The sequence below is a fragment of the Dysidea avara genome, chromosome 12 (assembly GCF_963678975.1).
Source record: "Dysidea avara chromosome 12, odDysAvar1.4, whole genome shotgun sequence".
Taxonomy (NCBI): domain Eukaryota; kingdom Metazoa; phylum Porifera; class Demospongiae; order Dictyoceratida; family Dysideidae; genus Dysidea; species Dysidea avara.
The window spans coordinates 6,809,859-6,831,101 of record NC_089283.1 but is presented as its reverse complement, the minus strand read 5'-3'; the positions used below and the strand labels follow the sequence as shown (position 1 = coordinate 6,831,101).

Below are 21,243 nucleotides of genomic sequence, written 5' to 3'. Positions count from 1 at the left end.
AATAACACCAATATGTTGTCACGCCTACAGGGTAAACCGCGTATGGGAAGAAGCTGAAAATCGGTGGGTGAATAGGTTAACTATTGAACCTCAAACCTTTTGTGGTTTGAAAGAAATCGAGGTAAAAAACAGGAAGATACAACGAAAAAACCAACAGTGTGTAACAATTACGCAATCGAGATTAGCTAATAAAAAACGACTGCTTGCCACGCCTACCAGATAAACCGCTTGGGGTAATGCTTTGAAAATCGTTGTACAGATGGAGTAATCATCTTAGAAAGTATAATCAATGGTGTAGAAAAATCAGACTTAAAGCCACGGAGTTATAACACGAAATCCAACTTAGTGCAGCAAGTGCGAGATCGAGATACTCTAATAGAGCAGTCATCCTAATAGAGCAGTCACCCTGAAGAGAATTCAAGAGATCAGCTAGAAATAAGAAACCTGTATAGAGATCAGCTACACACAAGTCACCCTGTAGAGAGATCAGCTAGAAGAAGTTACCTTGTATGGAGTTCATGCAACTATGGAAAGAGATAGTTCAGCTAGAAAAAATCACCTTGTAGAGTTCAGCTACAAAGAAACCACCATGTAGAGAGTTCAGCTACAAACAAATCGCCCTGTGGAGAGATCAATAGAAGAAGTTACCTTGCAGAGAGTTCAGCTACAAAGACACCATCATGTAGAGAGTTCAGCTACAAACAAATCTCCCTGTAGAGAGATTAGCTAGAAGAAGTTACCTTGTAGAGAGTTCAGCTACAAAGAAACCATCATATAGAGAGTCCAGCTACAAACAAATCTCCCTGTAGAGAGATCAGCTAGAAGAAGTTACCTTGTAGAGAGTTCAGCTTCAAACAAATCACCCTGTAGAATGATCAGCTAGAAGAGGTCACCTTGTAGAGAGTTCAGTTACAAAGAAACCACCATGTAGAGAGCTCAGCTACAAACTAGTGACCTTGTAGAGACATCAGCTAGAAAAGTTACCTTGTAGAGAGTTCAGCTACAAAGAAACCATTCTGTAAAGAGCTCAGCTGCAAACAAATCACCTGTACAGAATTCAGCTACAAATAAATCACCCTGTAGAAAGATGAGCTAGAAAAAGTTACCTTGTAGAGAGTTCAGTTACAAAGAAACCACCATGTAGAGAATTCAGCTACAAACTAGTGACCCTGTAAAGGCATCAGCTAGAAGAAGTTACCTTGAGAGAGTTCAGCTACAAAGAAACCATTATTTAAAGAGCTCAGCTGCAAACAAATCACCTATATAGAATTCAGCTACAAACAAATCACCATGTAGAGAGATCAGCTAGAAGAAGTTATCTTGTAGATAGTTCAGCTACAAGCAAATCACCCTGTAGAGAGATCAGCTAGAAGAAGTTAACTTGTAGAGAGTTCAGCTACAAAGAAACCATCATTTAGAGAGTTCAGCTTCAAACAAATCACCTGTAGAGAGTTCAGCTACAAACAAATCACCCTGTAGAGAGATCAGCTAGAAGAAATTACCTTGTAGAGAGTTCAGCTACAAACAAATCACCCTGTGTTAGATCAGCTAGAAGAAGTCACCTTGTAGAAAGTTCAGTTACAAAGAAACCACCATGTAGAGAGTTCAGCTACAAACTAGTCACCTTGTAGAGACATCAGCTAGAAAAGTTACCTTGTAGAGAGTTCAGCTACAAACAAACCATTCCGGTTAGAGCTCAGCTGCAAACAAATCACCTGTACAGAATTCAGCTACAAACAAATCACCCTGTAGAGAGGTCAGCTAGAAGAAATTACCTTGTACATAGTTCAGCTACAAATAAACCACCAAGTAGAGAGTTCAGCTGCAAAGAAATCACCCTGTAGAAAATTCAGCCACAAACAAATTGCCCTGTAGAATGATGTTAGAAGAAGTTACCTTGTAGAGAGTTCAGCTACAAAGAAACCATTTTGTAAAGAGCTCAGCTGCAAACAAATCACCTGTACAGAATTCAGCTACGAACAAATCACCCTGTAGAGAGATCAGCTAGAAGAAGTTACCTTGTAGATAGTTCAGCTACAAACAAATCTCCCTGTAGAGAGATCAGCTAGAAGAAATTACCTTGTAGAGAGTTCAGCTACAAAGAAACCACCATGTCATATGGAAAAATCCCATACATTTTTGCGTCATCTGTCACAACTCTAATAGAGTAGTCGTGCGTTCTATTAATAGTACGCATGCGTAAAAATGCACGGCCTTCAAGTCTAGGCACTAAGCGCACACAACTGAGGACAAATAATTTATATAGAGGGCGTTTTAACTTGAGACGTAGATGTATGAATGGGAGAACCAGGAGCAGCTATCGCTAGTAAATCTTGTAAGTTCATCATATGATTAGGGCCTAGTTTTCATTAAAAGAATATTTTACCCTGGTTGTAAGCTTACGGTCTCATGTGACCCGACCGCGATGTTTTTCTAGTATCTGCTCTAGGCCAGTTTTTACCAGCTTAGGTTTATTGAGTATGCATAAGGACAGGAGACTGAGTATACATAAGGACAGGAGAAAGCAGTTCGGTCCCACGAGTCTATCATAGTTAGGTGAGTTTGTTTACAAATTGGGATGGGGAGCACAAAAACACCACACACAGAAGTACTGTTTGGAATCAAAGTGCAATATCATGGTTCAAACAGTGTGTTTTAAAATAAGAATAGGAATGTACATATGTATCCAGAAATAAACTGAGCACTAAATAACATGGAAATATAGCTAGTAAGCCGAGCAAAATTGATAGCACTAATTTCATGTGGTTTGTTTTGAAAGGGCGAAAAATACGAAAGTTTTTCCCAGTGAAACTTCCCCCATTTATGGTACGATGCAATCATGTGGTAAATCCCACCCACAGGCCTCCCACCAGGAACCAAACAAAGATAAAAACTGGATGAGATCCCCACAATGAGCTATGCAGGTATGAATGTGATGTGAATATACGAGTGATACAAACCAGCATGTGTGTAGAGCCTATAGATGTATATATGTGCGGTTGCATGCACATTTTATACATGTGCTTTTGTACTTTTAGGTAACAGAGGTCCAGTGAATATGAAGTTTTCCTGACAGGCAGAAGGTATGTGTGTATGTGCGTGCATACTGTATGAGCATGTGTGTGTGTGTGTGTGTGGGGGGGGGGGGGGGGGGGGGAGTACAGCCAAGTGGTTAGGGCATTGGCCTAGTAATTGAAAGGTTCCAGGCTTGATTCCCAGTTGGGGCCACTTTGGTGTTGTAATTGTTTCCTAGCAAGAAACTTTACTCACATTGCTCCAGTCTACCCAGCTGTATTGTGGGTGCCTGGTGGCATGGTGTCAACTGGGAAAGCACCCCACCCAGCTGTTAACATCAATGGGTACCTGGTGTTTAAATGGGGAAGCCAACACCCAACCGTTATTGTCTTGCTTAGCGGTGCTTGGGTAGTTGTGGAACTTCGGGTCCTGTGACCTCTTTCCATGGGACCTGGACAGTCCTCCTGCAGGTTTCTAGTCCTGCCCAAGGAAGATTTTCCTGCATAAGACTCAAGTGCCTAAGTGGTGTACAGGCATCCCAGTACTGGTTCGCTGGGCAGCAGCTCTGTGTTTCGCATGGTTGCTGTAGGCTTTGCTTTGAGTGTGTCAGTGTGTGTATGAGTGTGTGTCCTTGATGAGGTAAAATTAATTAACGGCGGTACAGGCAGGGATGAGAAACCAATACATGGCCTTGTATGTGCTTGCATCATGTAGTATATAGCTTACATTGTATGGTGAAACCGGCAACCCTGTAATCCAAAATACCCATACAATCCAACACTGTTTTATGTATCAAATGCTACCTTGATAATCTGACATCCTCACCAATCTGACACATTTTTTTTGTCCCTATGACCATCGGTTTATAGATATTTACACATTAAATTTTGCAAATCGATTTATATTACGACACCCCTCCTTTGGTTCACGCTGTTTGTTCTCTGTATGAATGTATAGTAAAGTTCGGCGGTATTGGAAAAATTATACCCGGTTTCGATACTACTAATGTATCACGATATACCGGTATATCACATAAACTGTATAATTCTACACACATACATGATATGCCTGTAATCTGCACACCCACAGGCCTGCATGGTATCACAAGTAACACTGTATAGTGATTAGTGATATAAAAGTTGTAAAAATTATAGTATAATTTAATGACAGTTGTAAAGGTTGTAAGTAAATGACAGTTGTAAAAGTTATAAGTTGATCATGACAGTTTTAAAAAAGTTGTGATGAGTTCTTATAGTAGTTCATGTAGATGATAGGTAGGTATAGTCAACATCTAGTGAAGGTTTCTGTTCAAAAAAACCAACATGTTTACCTTCTCTCGTTTCAAAAGAGTTCGCTTTTTAGAAACTATGTTGCCGGAACAACTAAAGATTCTCTCTGAAGGTGAGCTGCTAGCACACACACTGAGGTACTTCTGTGCCAGTTTAGCCATGGTGGGAAGTACTACCATGTGAACCTTCCACCATTGCAGAGGATCCATTTCAGCATCTAACATTGGTAACTTTAGATAATCTTCGATTTCCTTATTTATTTTCTGATCTAGAGTTTGAGGAGTACTGGATGATGATTGTAGTTCAACTGTCTCCTTGAGCCAACTTGAGAGTTTACGTTTCTTGATACTAGGGTCAGATACCGCAGATGATGACTGGGAACTAGAAGTTGGTTCAGAAACCCCTTCTTGATCTTCAATCATTTCTGTGCCTTCTCTAGCCAAACGATCCTTTACTAAAGCAAGATCAACTTCATTTTCAATGTACACTCCCTTGAATCTTGGATCAAGGTAAGTGCAGACATTCAACAGCTCATCAACATCATTATCATCGTACTTGTTCAGTAGGTAATCCAAAACCCTTTGTTTAAGTGAGTTGGTTAAATTAGCATCACCTTCACAGACTTTAAGCACTTTAGATTTCAAAACGTGTAATACAGGTTTGATCGAAGACACTGTAACTTTTTGTTCACCTGACAACATGTCTGTGAAATCATCTAATTGCCCTAGTGCAGCCTTCATCGACTCCAATACTTCTAGATCCTGCCAAGTTGGAATAAGGTGAGCATTCTTACGATCAACTACAAAAACTTGTCGAATGCAAGCTTCTTGCTCAAGAATACGGTCAATCATTTTGATCAAACTTCCCCAACGAGTAGGACAGTCTGTTACCAAAGAATGCTGGGGCACACCAAGATCATTTTGGGCTTTTGTCAAGTCTCGCTTTTTTTCCAACTGTGGGAAAATGCAGACACTAGCTTTCTACATAGTCCCAAGCAACGTTGAACTCTGGACTCATCTTTTATAGAATTAACAACAGCCAGGTGTAGGTTGTGGCCAAAGCACGATAATTGTGTCCACATAAGCCTTACGGTTGTGGCACATAGTATATTGCTGCCATTGTCTGTTGTTATACAAACTTGTCGGCCTACTTCTAACTTCCACTGAGCTAGTGTTTCTGTTAGGACTTCACTGAGATTATCAGTATTGTGGTCTTTAGGAACAAACAGTGTTTGAAGGCATCCACTCTGTAGCGTCCAATCATTCGTTATGAAATGCATAGTATAGCTAAAATATGGTTCCATCGTTGAGCTGGACCACATATCTGTGATGGAAGAAAAGTAATAGGCACTTTGAATTTCCACAGCTACTGTTTCCCTTGTTTTTTCGTACAGTGCTGGAATTGCTACACTGGAAAAATATTTAGCTGAAGGTATTTCATACTTTGAATCCAGGGTATAAGTGAGACGACGAAACCCTTCTTTCTCGACTGTATAAATCGGAAGCATGTCCTTACTGATGCAGTAAGTCATTGAATCTGTTATTTCTCGCCATCGCCTTGTAGTCCTTTCATACTTTTGAGTTTTGGTAAATAACTCAGGGAGCGTAGCTTGGCTGGCATTGGTAGATGATGAAGATGCGGTGGACGATTCTTTCGCTTTCTCCCTTTGGGCTTGTAACACTAGAGTGTACTTCGACGGGTGGTGAGTCCTTAAGTGTGAAAGCAAATTTGATGTATTTCCTCCACTTGCTCGCACGTTGCCGTTACCCTGGCGGCACACCGCCACACCATCGTCAATAATCTTCCCTTCGCTATCTGCATGGAGGCCGAAATAATCCCAAACGGGTGACACAACTTTCTTCTTTGGCACAATTGTACACGACGAGTCGGCCATGTTTGTTCAATAAAAACTGCTGACAATAACTCACGTGATATTATTAAACGCATGCGCGATATTTCGATATTCTAGTAAACACTACCGGTGTGCAACTGATATCGAAATCAAATAAATATACCGGTATACCGTTGAAGCCTAATGTATAGTATATGATATCCTAGCCAGATGATGTCATCTTAGATACGTATTGGTGTATATGGTACACACACACACACACACGCACGCACGCACGCACGCACGCACAGCTTATAGGCATCAGCTTATCAGTTATCAGCTTATAGGCATAAGATTGCTGCAAGTCACAACACCACAAGTAGAATGCAAGTAGTCAAGTAGGCTGGTGCCAATAATCCTGTGGCTATATTTCTTTGCATGGCTTCAGTTTGGGTTCTAGTCTGCAAGTGAGCTATGTACTGGAATTTTGTTTTGCATTCAACTTAACTTGTATTCCCTGCACACAGCATGTCAGTATATTATGACTGTTGAAAAGTCTTGAACAGCAAAGCCACAACAGGTATGCAGGTGTTTGAGTTGAGGCATACATGCATGTGTTATGTTACAAACTATATACTATAGTTGTGTACATTGCATCCGATCAATACCATAGCTACACATGCTATGCCAATTATGCCATGTAGCTTCAGTATTTCTTTAAGAAATCACCATTCATAATAATTCTAGTATGTTCAGTAAAATTGAGATTAAAGTACTAGCTGCATTGACATTACCATAAACTGCTAGTGAAATATGCCATACAGCATCAAAAACCTTGTGATGAATGCAGAGAAATTACTGACCAGGTGGTGACCTGGTCCTGAAAAACCTTGTGGTCTATCAATCAACAATTAGCTAAAATAAAAATAAAATATGTAGTAGTTAATTACTTAGGCCATGAAGGTGCCAGTCACATTGCAGTCTGCTAGTCTCCTGGATAATGATATCCACCTAATGCTCAATTGAATTATCAATTATCTTTTTTGGTCAAGAGGTAAGATAACCAAAGTGCCAGTCCCATGAATATGAGAACTTCACAGAGTCATAGTGTCCCATGCAAACTTGCAAAGTTGCCAGATTATACAGTGAAATGGGCAGTGATGACTAGGCACTTGTAAGCTCCTGCTTCAAGTTACCACTTTGTAACTTGTAGTACCATGCACTTAACCAGCTTTGTAGTAAAAATTGAATGGCTGTCAAAGCAAATAACATTACAGAGAGTGCCAGGATATTGCATAAGCTAAATTCAAAAAAACCTATAGCAACAATTAAATGTGATGTGTGTGTGCTGTCTAAGTACACTATATCACCTTTTGGTAATGGTCTCCAAAATGTAGCTTAACGCTATACAGGTTGCTGACAATGTAAAATTCTACAAAGTTGGTCTACCAGAAGTGTACGTACTTATATATGTGGAATGTTGTCATCACAGTGACATGACAATCACGATAATGAAAACCCTGCAACATTATATAACTGTAGCTATATATAAGAGCAACTGCAAGTATATAATGGCATTGCAAAGGCAGTACTTATTTAAGTGAACTTCCCAGTGGCAAGAACCAATCAAATGAAATGAACATCAAATATATACAGCTTATTAAATTATGCATATCTAAGTTATACACAGTCTTGAACATTTACAAAAATTCTTAACATTTCTAAGTGAACCACTGGCTTTGCCCTGTACTTATTTCCTGCTAACTTACAAAAAATACCTTTCTTACTGTTACCTAAATATGGATGAGTTAAAATGGGATACAATACTTTACTTCCACTATAAATAGTCCTAACTACCCCTACATTTTGTTCATATGCATTATCCCATCCTGCTGAAAAAAGGTGTTGGCTAAAGTCCCGTGCATGAAGTTCTGTCTTGCCCCCAAATAATTTACGATAAATTGCATGATCAAATATTATTCTAATGTACTTACTACTACTTCTACTAGTTAGCTTTGTCACTATTGCATGCTTAAATCTATCTACGTGCTGATATAAATGCATTGCTTCCATCTCTTCAATGGTAGGATGATAGTAACTTCTATTGTGGTGTAAAATATAATATATAAATTGATGAAATGCTTTATAATGTTATGTGTATACCTTAAAACTTCTGCGTTGACATCTCTTTCTGGTACCCAGCTTGCTTCATGTTCTGGGTACCCCTTCCATTTAACCAGGAAGTGTCTCTGTGTATCGCTAACCTGAATATGACATATATAACAGTATTGCCAAATATACTGCGTGAAAATACCTTTTTCTCACTAACAATAACCCTTTCAATCTCATAATATTGATGTTCTCTGGATGTTACATTGGCTGTTCTCGTGATTGGTCTCCTTGCTGATTTCCTGGCTGTGCTGCCTGATGCAGTACGGCCAGTTGATTCAACATTTGACACTGCGTTACAGTGATTCTAAATAATATCAGTAACACATGCAGGCTAATTAACTGAGACAATTGTAGTACTCCATGCATATATACACAGGCTATAGTTTACATGCATGCATTTATGTACATGATATACTGCATCAGGTGCTGCTAGAAAGCCGTACAGCTATAGTCACAATATAAGGCAGGTATGGATGTAGCCTTTCTAGGTATATAGTTACCAAGGGAATCGTCAACTACATGCATTACCACTGGATATGCAATGGTTATGCAGCTAATACAATTTAGCTATTATATGCATGGCTATATACACTTACTTATAATGCTATTTCAAAGTTAAGTGAGTATAGCTAAGTGGAGAATTGTCTACTGTAGCTATAGCTACTAAACTGTAGCTTAGCGGAGATAGAGCAGGGTTTCAGCTAATTAGCTAGCACATGCACTCACATTTTCACTGCAATCAGGATGGCCTCCCACATGATGGTGACTTTCATCCTCACTATCATCATAACGACTTCGCTATAAAAGAAGCTAGCATAATATAGCTACCTATATTAGCTAATATATTGTGTATCCTATAAATTCTAAACTCCAATTTATAGCTCATACATGTAATACATATATAGTTATTACCTTTGATCTGATATCAATTTTTCCTTGTAATAGCGCTACTGCGCTTACTCTCTTTCCTCGAGTCTCCATGCATCCGAATAGGTAGTATTATTACGTATACTTGCATATACACATGCAACACAAAATGGGACGATCAGGCTGGTATATACCCTTTATGGGTAAACATGCAAAGCTAGATGTGATCACTTCCGTCAATGCTATATAATTAAGTTGTAGCTATATAGTGCTAGTATATAGAGCGCAGTTATAGCTGTAGGAACCAGCGCTAAGAGAATGTATAGTTACTTTATTCATGCGCTAGTAACTAGAGTTTGCTGCATGGACTGAATGCATTAGGGGCAAACGATCCTGGGGACTATCATGGATGATGGAAGACAATACGCTGTCATGGCAGTCCCGCGTTGAAAAAGGGCGCGATTTTAACCAGCACTGTAAGGTTGTAAGAAATGGCGGGAATGTACATGTATAAATTCAGTGATAGTATCAGATTTCAAGAGTGTTTGTAGTCGTCCTCGTCCGAACGATAGAGTCTGCAGAGCTGTAGCTAGCATGTCTTCTGCTTCAGAGCAGCTTGAGTTAGAAGTTAAACTGAGACTTTTAGATGAGCAAATCAAGGACAAGATTGTGCCCGATGATCCAACTGTCCATAGACAGTTCAAGTCTGAGAAGAACAAGAATCCAGTAGCTAGCTTGGAAATACCTAATTCCATGTACTACAAGTGGGATGAAAAGATCAACATCCAGAGAAAATTAGGCAGACCAGTACCTAATTATGCAGATCTCTTAAACTTTAGCCTTTGTCAATCAAGCTTATTTGCATCAGTAAATAGGACAATCGAAGGGAGGCTAAAGAAACTGGCGTCCTCCGTTAAGTACGATTACAGGGATTTGTTTGGTTCGAAGAAAAGCAAGTTCAAGCGTTTATCTAGAAAGCTTCTACTGTTTAAAACAGAAGTGGAAATGGAGCAATGCCCTATTGAGATACCAGGTAGGCTGGGCTGGACACTAGCTTATTAGTCTTGCGCCGCCCGTATAGCGGCAAGAATTTTAGAGGGAATAACTTTCGCGAAACTTTTACCGAGAATTTTTAAAAAGTGTATACGAAGCATTCAAGAATACATGCATTGCTTAGCTAAAGTTAAATAGCTATATATAAAGTCAAGATTATTTTCTTTATAGGGATTGTCATTATTCTAGCCAATCGAGTGACTCGCGAAAGTTTCTTCTCGCGACTTTATATTATATAATGCACTCATGTGCATGAGTGCAATATCAAATCATTGAAAAGAATCAATTGTTGCTATTACAGAATAAATTGTGAAGCTAGCTATACATTCAGAGCAGAGTAGCTGTAGAGTCGAGGGAATTACCCATGCATGAATAAAAATTACAGTATAGTGCTCGAACATATGTACTATTAATGCCATACTTGTACCATGAGGCCAAAGCTCTTAAAATTTCCAACTATATTATTCATCATAGTATAAATTACACAAGGATGCATGCCATACACTGCAGCATACATGGTTTATTATCCTGCAGGTCATCCATACCATCAAGTGAAAAAACGACAAAAACAACGAAAGCTATCTTTGATTACAAAGAAAACAAAGGCATACCTAAAAGGCCTAAAGAGAGCTGGTTTGGAACCTGTGTCATTAATAGTAAGGACAGCGGAGGGAAAGGATCTAGATCTAAATCTTTCAAGTGAGAATAAACGCCACATCATAACACCAGCCAGAAGCAAAGTAAATGATGACACAAAGAAGGCGCTCCTTCACACGCTGATGAGATTCAATATCTCAGTGCAATCATACCATGAAATAGCATCGCTATTTCCTAACAGCCTACCTAGGGCACATGAAGTAAGCAGTAGCTATATATATATATATATATATATATGTAATATATAAACCATGGCTACGAGGTGTATTGCACTTATATACACCCCGACTCTGAAGTCAGAGGAAGTTTACTGTTGATAAATGCTGAATATATATATATATTACTTCATGCATTTATCACAAGTGTATATGAAACTATCAAATATTCAATAGTATGCACTATATGTTAATTTGTATGGCTTTGCACAAGAATGTCTACAATATTTTTTCAGATTCAAAATCTCAAGAAAAGTCTAGAAATTATTCCAGTTAATAGCACAGACTGTAGTGTTGAAGGAGCGGAATGTGATTTTGTAAAATTGCTGTCTGAAACAATTCGTAAATTGGTAAGTTTCGATGTGCATGCATACTTGACTACTTGCATTCAGTCATTCATTACTATAATTACAGCTAAACAAAGATCCCACCAGATTTACTACCAACAAAGTAAAAGTGAAGATTTCACTAGATGGAGCTAAGTATAGCCGTACATCAAACTTTTGCATTTTATCTTTCACGGTGCTTTGCGGAGGACGGGAGTTCAACCAATCAAGTATGCAGTATACATATCTACACTGTCACATTTGTTTAAGTTATAATTAAGCTATACATTCATTTTACTTTACCAATGTAATGTTCTATATGCAGAATACTTGCATTGTATACATGCATGATACTTTCATGCATTATTGGCAAAAAAAACTAAATGACAAGTCAACATGACATGATCTTACTATATGTGACCGGATTTGCGAAAAGGTACCTTTTCCACACATTTTACATACCAGCAAACAAAATCATGTTACACTTGACTCCTTATACCGATCAACTTGCTCTTAGTCTGAAATTGCAGCCAGATACTATAGCTACACTCATGAAAAATTTCAGCCAATTATATTCCACAATCAAAAAGTGATGAAGATTCAAAGTTCAAAAAATGGGTCAAAATTTGTGTGTGAAAAAGGTACCTTTTCGCAAATCCGGTCACATATGCAGATGTTATTATTATTTATTATTTATTGTTAATCAGCAGGACCCTCCAGGGGTATAATGCTGATGTGCAATTACATGTGTACAATTTCAATTAGTTACTTAACTATATAAGTATGTACAATTACGACAAGTTACTTAATTATATGCATATGTACAATTACAATATTAAAAAGATGTGCAAGTGGTCTCGGTGATAAAAGCTGAGGAGACATATGAAAATATTGCTGAAGGGATGAGGATTTCACTGCAGCAGATAAACGCTTTAATTGCTAAACCAAACATAGTAATCTATGATGAGGTCTATGATCTGGAATTTTTTCTTTGCAGTGATTATAAGGCATGCAAGTTATAATATCTTATTGCATATTTATACTCTGGTTTTTAGATGATTTTGATGTTAATGGGATTAAAACAGGCATCGTGCAAATATGCATGTGTTTGGTGCAAGGTGGAGGATAGCAACAGGTGAGTGTCTAAACTGGTTTTGCATATTATTATAGGCTTGCACAATTGCAGATGGGACACAGATGTGAATGACAGCATGTATCTAGTAAAGAAGCGAAGAACACTTAAGTCCTTGTACAATGATTACGAAAAGAAACAATACTGTTGTAAACGACTGCCGTTACTTCAAATTGAACTGGACCATGTAATTCCAGATGAGCTACATTTACTTCTACGAATTACAGACGTCTTACTTCGCAATTTAATTTCAACAGCGGTTGCACATGACAAATGTGAAATGAGGAGTAAGTGGAAGTTAAATAAGGGACCAATGATTAATTCTATCCTAAAGAACATTCGGAGGTGTGGCATTCCATTTAATATTTGGAATAATAATGAGGAAAACAAATCAGCCTTCACTTTTACATCCTTACCTGGATATAGAAAAAAGAATCTTTTAAAGTTTTTTCCATCAAGGATCCCATTGTGTCAGCCACAGTCAACTCCAGATCAGCCAGGAGCTGATAAGGTTAAGAAGCTCTGGGAGGTAACCATTTTTGTGTAACACTGCATAAATTACCTGATCTTTTATTTTAAAGGATTTCAAAGATACCTATGACATCATTTCCTCAAAAAACCCTCTCATTGACTATAACAGATTACATGAAAAGGTAACCAATATAATAGTAGTCAGTGAAATATTTCCAAATGTTCATCCTAGATTTCTTTAGATAGCTATATATACACAAATTGTATGATTAGCTGCAGCTTATAAAAATGATTCTTGAATTACGTACAATGTTCAACAAAACTTTGACTGCATGTATATGTTCCATGTATATAAGGTTTATAATGGGCAAGGTTATAGCAGAGGAGTAAAGAAACCTTAGCTGACTGTTCTGTTAGTGTAGGTGGCTGTTCTATTAGAATGTGTTAATATCAAGTTATGGAATTACAGTATGAATTCTGGATTTTCACATTCTACACCCCAAGTTATTCAGGCATATATAATTCCCTATGGCATGCATATACTATTATAGCAATTAAACATGAACTTGGGACACATCACATATGCATATATACTACATGATGTACGCTATGCACCTAGAAATGCTATGGTAGCACCTCAAAGTACTAAATTTTGACTGCTTCAGTCAAAAAATAGCACCTAGAGGTGCTATCATAACACTTCATTTTTAACAGTGTATGTGTATTTAGGCAAAGAAATGGGTGGATGATTTTACAAAGCTGAGATCATTAAATGCTGGCTACCGGCCAAAGTATATCACTCCTTACATGCATGTGATGATGTACCATGCACCCCATTTTATACGGATGTACGGAAATCTAAAGCAATTTACTTGTCAAGGTATGTTAGCTATATCGATCAGAAGACTGAATTTATAGTTCAATATACTTGCAGCTATCGAGAAAAAAAATGATGTTTGTAAATCTATATACTTTAAGTCATCAAATAAATTAAACCCAACTGTGGACATTGTAAAGCATGAACTTAGGATTAAGAAAGTCATGGAATATGCAAGAAGAAAAAGATCTTATGCGTATGTTGATTTTGCCATTGTATATTAATGCCATTAACTTAAGTTACATTGCAGACAGAGAAGTACAGAACAAAAGAATGGTAGCAAAATGTCACAAAGCAGAGCCAAAAGACGCAGAACTGAGTAACTCATTTAACTTTATTTTGAGAGGTCTGGGTTGGGCCGTTCAATGTAACTATCTAGCGAGGCAGTCCCGGCGCCCGCTTTATTGCATTCAGTATGTATGTGTTCGTAAACTGTAGAAGCTGAGTAGCTACTAAATTTATAGTATAATAAACCTTTGTTATGTTATGACTGTATTTGCAGCTTCTACTATTCGACTAGAGCTACAAACATTATTGCTCCGCTACAGTTCGCTAGCATAGTCGTCACTTCAACCCAACTTCAGTATATTCTCCGTATATTCGTCTTAAATTGTTTTTAGGTCTCACTACTCACTAAGAGTTATTATTATGTGCTCTTGGTCTCATCCTGACAACATACACTATCACTCACAGTCAAATATAGCCCCGTCCCCTAGACCCTTCCTCAAGCGCGCTTATCGATTTTAGATTATAAGCGCGCATTCCGATGCGCGCTTACAATATAAAATCCATAAGCGCGTTTGTGAAATTCCCCGTTGAAATCAGGGTAGTGAATCTTGTCAATGCCTGTATATGCGGAACCTCTACTGAGACCTAGCCCCAAAGAGTAAAACAAGCAGACATAGAGGTGGGCAGTTTGGAAAAATACGACAACGGAAAGCTTATACTATCAACAGGTCAGTGAAGTGTACCCATACTTGTGGTAGCTAGCCTTGAACGAGATTTCTCTTCCAAATACAAAAGGGAAAGCAGGGCTGGATCTAGCACTCCAAAAAATTGGGGTACTGGAATGCCTACTATAGTGAGGTTAGATGCACTCCAAGTTAAATTTATTGCCCTAATCGTATCCTTTTGTTTGAAATTTCATGTGACAATGGGGTGACATACAGGCACTCAGATCTGTGACCGCCGTCAAAGTCTAAGTAAAAAGTCAAGGCCACCGAATTCATGCCAAGTAGGTAAAAATTTCCAACCCACAATCGAAAAGTACTGAAACATTGTTGCTTAGTCACAGGTCAAAGTGAAATTTCCGCCAGTCAAGGCTTTGAGTTCACAGATCTACCTACGGTGCGTACCTACTCCTTGTGTGACCCTTATTAACAGTCCCAATACAAAACTATGAAACGATGGGATTTGCTGGTAGGTATTCAGATTATGTTTCACGTAAGCTTCAAGGTAAGGCCAAACCAAGTTGTTTCCTAAATTCCCATTTTTGCTTGCATGCTTTAGTGGAAGTGCCCAAAAAATCCCCATTATATGGCTTTTACCATCTCATGGAATTTCAAATATTCATATAATTTTCGTTATTGTATTAGTGGGTTAGTTTTAGTGTTGTTTTTTTTAAAAATTCAAAGTTTTAGCAATAATAAATAATGGCTGCCTGCCCGCATTTGTTTAGAAAATGCTTGAAATGGGAATTTAGGTTGGTCTGGCCTGATGTACTTGAATTTGGGAGTGAAACTGAAAAGTTTTGGTTTGGTTGTATAACTCCTTCAGAATTTCATGTACATAACAGAACAATGATACTTCACAGGATTAGACTGAAATCGACATACTCTAAAACAAGTTTGCATATTTTGTTTTGCGGGCACTTTAAAGCATGTACAACCTCCTCTGACAGTGAGATATGCCTATAATCACATAAGACTGTAACAGTGTGTATAGTTCTGATAGTATTTTGTGCTGGTTCAAGGGTAGTCACTATCATAAAGCTAGGGCTCGCAAACTGGATGAAGAATTGGATTATCAACCATTCACCTTGATTTTGTTCCTTGATAAATGCTCTTTCAAGGAACTCACAAAGTATGTAATGAAAACACAGCAATTACTGCAACTTCCACATAGCAAAACTGTGTTAAACTACCTGTAAATGGCATGTCTTCTACAAGTGGGTTGCTACTAACTTAATTTTCCAGTGTGTAAATACAGTGGGACCTCTCTTTTGTTATCATCAAAGTGTCAAACCACTTTTGTCCATGTAAATTATTGCTAATAAATCAGCTACAATATAAATTACATCTATGAAATTAAACTTTTTGACCAAATTCAGCTAAATACAGTGTTGGTGTACTAATGATTTTTTTGCTTGCTGAAGAAAGACTGGCATATCAAACAGTAGCTGAACTACAGTACATGCACATCCCTAAACGCAATGTCACTACGTGAGTACATGCAAATAAAGACCACTTTTCATCCCTCCACTGCACTCGCATGTAGCAACTTTGCGTTTGGCATGTATCCTGATTGTTATATTGCAAAACATAAAAATTTACTTGTGTGTGATAGACTAAAAATGTAGCTTACAAAAATTTCTTGGCATTACCTCTACTTGCAGGTGAGCACATGACAAATGTATATATATTGTAAAAGGTGAGGAGGTGAGGAGGGACTCAACATTCTGTTTAAATGGCCCAGCAAATATACTCCAATGTCTCTCATTCTTGCTCCTTACATTTTAGAGACACTTTTTGAGGCAATGTTAACTCATGCTCCAATCACATCAATAGATTTCTGCCATGCAAGATGAAGTGATCATGCAGCCAATGTGACATAAGCATCATTTCTAATCAGTTGAAGATCACAGAGATTCTAAATGATTGCCCTTACTACCAGTTCAGTGAAGTCCAAAAGGTAAGATCATCTGAGGTATGCCCTGTGGCACTTTCATGAAGTACTGTAGCAATTACAAGGTAATATAGTTGTTAGAAGTGTTCTTCAATATTACTATATAGGAAAATTCAGCCAGCAACCACACGATGATGTGGTCTTGTGGCAATTCCACACAGTATACGAGGAGACCTTGTGGCAATTCCATGAAAGGTGATACTTGTTAAAGTGTGATTGTGATTATCGTGTTCCTCTCAAACTTCAGCCAGCAAGCCACAAGCCTTGACACTGGAAAGACAATGTGGCCATATGACACTTTCACAAAGTAGCATAGCAATGAAGTTTTAAGGGAGAACTCAGAGCCAGGATTTATAACCACAAACAAAATTTGCAAAGGTTTCCATTTAGGTCTGTAAATTAATTACCACCTGTGAATAGATATTGTGTAAATATATACCTAAATTATTTCCTACAGAGGTTATTGTACACATGTGTGATAGATAATATATGTGTCAATCATTTCAAGATATATAAATGCACAAACAGTTATATAATTGAATGTATGTAGTATGTACATGTATGCAGCATATCTTTTCAGTCCTTACTTATCCCATACGATAAGCTATGAGGAAATAGTAGCAAATGTGATACAATGTGTGCAAATAGCTGCATATACCAATGAAAAAAAATTCACTAGCTTCATTTCCTTGTCCTTGTACCAACAAATTCAGAGCTTTTGGTTACAACTGCAATCAGCAATATCCTTTGTGCCTGTGTACATAAGTGTACAGTGTTGTGTGACAAATATTCACTTGTATTTTTTGAAACCCAGACATACCATTCCATTTCTATGACGATATTGATTCTGCTCAACACAGACAGAAGATCATTGACAGATGTATGCCAGATTTGTTCATCACAGTGGGAAGATAAAAGCAAACTGTGACTTTAAAAAACAATAGTAACAATCAAAGTAACTGATATGTGGTTTTGAACACTGTATTTTTATAATTTGTGGATGTACATGGGGTGTAGTTTTGATACAACTAGTATAGAAACCAGCAACAAGATTGTACACATAGTACTACATTGCACACATACCTGTACATACTTAGTTAACACATTGATGTTACCATGCACAGCTGGGTGGGTTGCTTTCCATTTTACACATGGTCACTACTAAACAACTGGCTAGACTGGGGCAATGTGAGTAAAGTTTCTTGTCCAAGGAAACAATAACAACAGATACTGGGTATTAAATTTAAAACCTTTTGATTACCAGGTCAGGGCTCTGGCTATTCTACTTGTGCATATGCATGCACGCATGCACACACAGTAAGCAAAGCAAAGCCTTGGCAGCCGTGTGAATCACATACAGCTATTGCTGCCCAGCAAACCAGTGCTGGGATCAAAGCTGGACTCAAATCTTATGTAGACAAATCCTAGCACCATGTCTCACAGCTAGGTGAGACTGGGCACCTCAGTTGCATGGTCCCACTTGGGCACTATGCAAGACGTGGAACAGTTGATATTTGTTTTCCCAGTTTACACCAGACCACCATGTCCCCAGCTGAATCATGGAACCTTCAGGCTAATGCTGTAGCCACCTGACTATGCCACCTCGCAACAAATATACACAGACAACAATAACCACTGCTACACACGTAAAAACAGAAATATGTGAGCACGATGCTGCTCACAAACCCAAATCTCATACTTACAAACATAATTATGTACTACTACACACAACTCAGTACTGTGTTGTCCACAACATTTATCATAACTAGTAGATAGCGTAACATCAGAGCTGCACTAGGGTACATATGTAGGAAGATGTCTGCACATCAGTCAGACTACAATGGAGAACACAAAGTAACCAAACAATTAGGATATACCCCAAAATTTACAAGGGTAGGACTAGGAGAATGTCTCAGTGATAATCAACTACGTAAGAAACACATTAGTTTATATAAGTATTAACGATGAGCTAAATAACACTCCAACACCACAATAAATGAGTTTATCCAGGCCCTGGTAGTGCCATACAGCCCTGTTATATGACACAGTACATTGAGCACAATACAGCCTGCACAGATACCCTGTATACAGTGGTGTATTAGCACCCACCAGGCCACTTAAAATAACTATAGCATTATGCTTACCATTTGATCCGGAATGATTGCTGGGAACACTGGGTGAACTATATTGAATTGCTTGTGTGACAACTCACTCATTCTTCATTTGTAGGGCCATAAGACATATACCCTATACTCCACATGAGCAACATGACCAAATTGATTCTACTAACCACTGTCTCCTCTTTTTGCCTTTTTTTTTTTTTTTGTTTGGAAAATTGACCACTGATATTGCTGCGAGGTCCAAATTTTTGGCTCAAGCATAACTTTATGTGATTGTGAAATTTGCAAGACACTCTTCAGATACTATGACAGACTTGCAAATATGTAAGAATACTGAAGGTTTAGGTAAAATTATTGCTCACTTGAAAATATAATAAATTCAGTTGCTTGGTCCTCATAAACAATTGGAATAGTTTGCCTAATTATGTTGTAAATAGTTCTTCGATTAACACTTTTAAATCATTATTAGATAGTCATTTAATTGATTCAAGATTTATTTTTGTATAAGTCATTTAATTGATTCAAGAGTTATTTTTGTATAATTACTGCATTGATCGGGTATGCAGGCTGTGCCTTTACCCGTATTTAATCATAATCATAATCATAATCATAAAATACACCTTAGCTATGTTTGGGACTTCCTCGACATGGTCACTATAATGAGACGGTTTTATTAATGAGGTCATGAACTACACCTATGCTGTGTTTGGGACCTACTTGACACAGTCACTATAATGAGGTGACCATGTATACCTTAGCTATGTTTAAAACATACTTTTACTTTAAAGACGGTAAAGATGCAAAGTTTTATAATATACTATTTAGATGCTGTCATTAACTAAGGTAAGTAGCATAAAAATTTCTATACTTGCAAGCAAACTGCAGTGGATTTTGCCCATCCTTAAAGTTATCAAGGCTAAACTTTTTGTAGCTATGATTTCTCTGTATTTGTCCCTTCCGTTTTTAGTTTTGTATCTTCTAGGGAAACACCGACTCTGCCTTTTGGTGTCACCCTGTCTTGACACTGGATCAGATAAATAATAATAATAATCAAACAAGGCGAAGAAGGCCCTTCCTGAAATAAAACAATTTCAAGGTCACGTGCCTGGCAAGTATGGTGTCTACTTTGCCCCCTCTTAGCGAATATCGTGATTCGCCGTGCTGGTCAGCCGTAGATGAATATAATTAATTTGTCTTTTTAATTGAGCGTATATGTAATGCCGTTTTTGTTTTTTTGTTACCCTTGCCATGCCCACTTGTGGAGCTTATATTGCCCTATTTGTGGTAGCATGTGTCCGAGGATACAATTGTACTGTTACTGTGTTTTCATCAATAAAACGGATGGTTTTCTCTCTTTCTTAAATAGGACAACTACCCGTGCAATTATACAATTATACCCGTGCACATATATAAGTTATAAACATATGGCAAATACGTAGAGACCAGGAGAAATACAATAATCACGCATAGTAAACCAGTTGTATGCATCACAGTACGCTAATGCTAACCTGTAGAGATGGAGAAGACACGATTATACCTCGGATTATATAAGCTGGTTAGATCTTGACTGAGCAGTACGGGGACCAGTAGCAGACAGAGAAAATTATTGATTAGGCGCTTTTCAATAAAGCCCGCTTATGCTCGTAATTTGTCGTAGTTCATAAAGATTATATGTGCTAATTTTTTTTAAAATTATTTGTACTATGAAAACCGTTGGATAAAGAGTTAGTCGTTGGTGAAGGGTTAAATGAAGAACTAGTCTACCATATGGGAACCTGGAAACGCAGAAAAACTTTATGCTTGGATTGTTAGCGTAAGTCAATAGTGCATTCACTAATAGTCTTGCGTGTATTTCTCAAAAGCGTATTTTGTACTATGAAAACCGCCGTATATAGCTTTCATCTTTTAATGGTAGATATATTTCATGTTGGTTATTGCTACTATAACCTGGAAGGTGGTTAAACATTACTTGACACTGCATGCCAAAGCGCTAAAAGGCTTGCTCCTATATAGGCGCGTACATCTTGAAAGTTAAAAATTTTTTTCCTCGAGTCGTTCAGTTTCCGGATATGTAGAGAGTTCAACTGCAAAGAAATCACCCTGTAGAAAATTCTGCCAGAAACAAATTGCCCTGTAGAGAGATCAGTTAGAAGAAGTTACCTTGTAGAGAGTTCAGCTACAAAGAAACCATTTTGTAAAGAGCTCAGCTGCAAACAAATCACCTGTACAGAATTCAGCTACGAACAAATCACCCTGTAGGGAGATCAGCTAGAAGAAGTTACCTTGTACATAGTTCAGCTACAAACAATTCTCC

General features: G+C 37.9%; 3 protein-coding genes and 1 long non-coding RNA gene across 9 annotated transcripts; 1 reads left to right on the top strand and 3 right to left on the bottom strand.

The window, feature by feature from the left end:
• The first annotated feature begins 2,240 nt into the window (after positions 1–2,240).
• On the top strand, positions 2,241–17,806 carry LOC136240626 (uncharacterized). 5 transcript variants are annotated; one of them, XM_066031644.1, is made up of 17 exons: positions 2,241–2,335; positions 2,862–2,924; positions 3,039–3,083; positions 10,762–11,084; positions 11,336–11,449; positions 11,514–11,655; positions 12,269–12,432; positions 12,481–12,560; positions 12,612–13,086; positions 13,139–13,210; positions 13,758–13,908; positions 13,963–14,101; positions 14,156–14,318; positions 16,692–16,815; positions 16,917–17,004; positions 17,057–17,199; positions 17,624–17,806. In XM_066031644.1, exons 4-13 carry the CDS (start codon positions 11,007–11,009, stop codon positions 14,226–14,228), a joined length of 1,488 nt encoding a protein of 495 aa, XP_065887716.1. In that variant the 5' UTR covers positions 2,241–2,335; positions 2,862–2,924; positions 3,039–3,083; positions 10,762–11,006; the 3' UTR covers positions 14,229–14,318; positions 16,692–16,815; positions 16,917–17,004; positions 17,057–17,199; positions 17,624–17,806. The 5 variants fall into 5 exon arrangements, with proteins under 5 accessions (XP_065887716.1, XP_065887715.1, XP_065887713.1 ...); XM_066031643.1 differs by having other exon boundaries at positions 14,156–15,987; XM_066031641.1 differs by having other exon boundaries at positions 14,156–16,815.
• On the bottom strand, positions 4,307–6,198 carry LOC136239799 (E3 SUMO-protein ligase ZBED1-like). The gene is made up of 2 exons (XM_066030550.1): positions 5,395–6,198; positions 4,307–5,257 (listed from the first exon to the last, which is right to left on the bottom strand). Exons 1-2 carry the CDS (start codon positions 6,196–6,198, stop codon positions 4,307–4,309), a joined length of 1,755 nt encoding a protein of 584 aa, XP_065886622.1.
• LOC136239798 (uncharacterized) lies at positions 7,816–9,288 on the bottom strand. The gene is made up of 5 exons (XM_066030549.1): positions 9,220–9,288; positions 9,034–9,105; positions 8,450–8,611; positions 8,299–8,399; positions 7,816–8,236 (listed from the first exon to the last, which is right to left on the bottom strand). The coding sequence occupies exons 1-5, from the start codon at positions 9,286–9,288 to the stop codon at positions 7,816–7,818; spliced, it is 825 nt and encodes a 274-aa protein (XP_065886621.1).
• On the bottom strand, positions 16,421–20,892 carry LOC136240628 (uncharacterized). 2 transcript variants are annotated; one of them, XR_010693912.1, is made up of 4 exons: positions 20,438–20,892; positions 18,513–18,644; positions 17,630–17,737; positions 16,421–17,562 (listed from the first exon to the last, which is right to left on the bottom strand). It is a non-coding gene; the product is annotated as an uncharacterized lncRNA (long non-coding RNA). The 2 variants fall into 2 exon arrangements; XR_010693911.1 differs by having other exon boundaries at positions 18,549–18,644.
• Positions 20,893–21,243: the final 351 nt, after the last annotated feature.

Coding starts and splice junctions, on each gene's coding strand:
- LOC136240626 (XM_066031644.1), top strand. CDS start 11,007: ATGAGATTCAATATCTCAGTGCAATCATACCATGAAATAGCATCGCTA. Junction 13,909..13,962: donor AAAGCAATTTACTTGTCAAG/GTATGTTAGCTA, acceptor ATATACTTGCAG/CTATCGAGAAAAAAAATGAT. Junction 14,102..14,155: donor AGAAGAAAAAGATCTTATGC/GTATGTTGATTT, acceptor GTTACATTGCAG/ACAGAGAAGTACAGAACAAA.
- LOC136239799 (XM_066030550.1), bottom strand. CDS start 6,198: ATGGCCGACTCGTCGTGTACAATTGTGCCAAAGAAGAAAGTTGTGTCA. Junction 5,258..5,394: donor ATATACTATGTGCCACAACC/GTAAGGCTTATG, acceptor ATTTTCCCACAG/TTGGAAAAAAAGCGAGACTT.
- LOC136239798 (XM_066030549.1), bottom strand. CDS start 9,288: ATGGAGACTCGAGGAAAGAGAGTAAGCGCAGTAGCGCTATTACAAGGA. Junction 8,612..9,033: donor ATCCTGATTGCAGTGAAAAT/GTGAGTGCATGT, acceptor GATATTATTTAG/AATCACTGTAACGCAGTGTC. Junction 8,400..8,449: donor TTATTGTTAGTGAGAAAAAG/GTATTTTCACGC, acceptor TGTCATATTCAG/GTTAGCGATACACAGAGACA.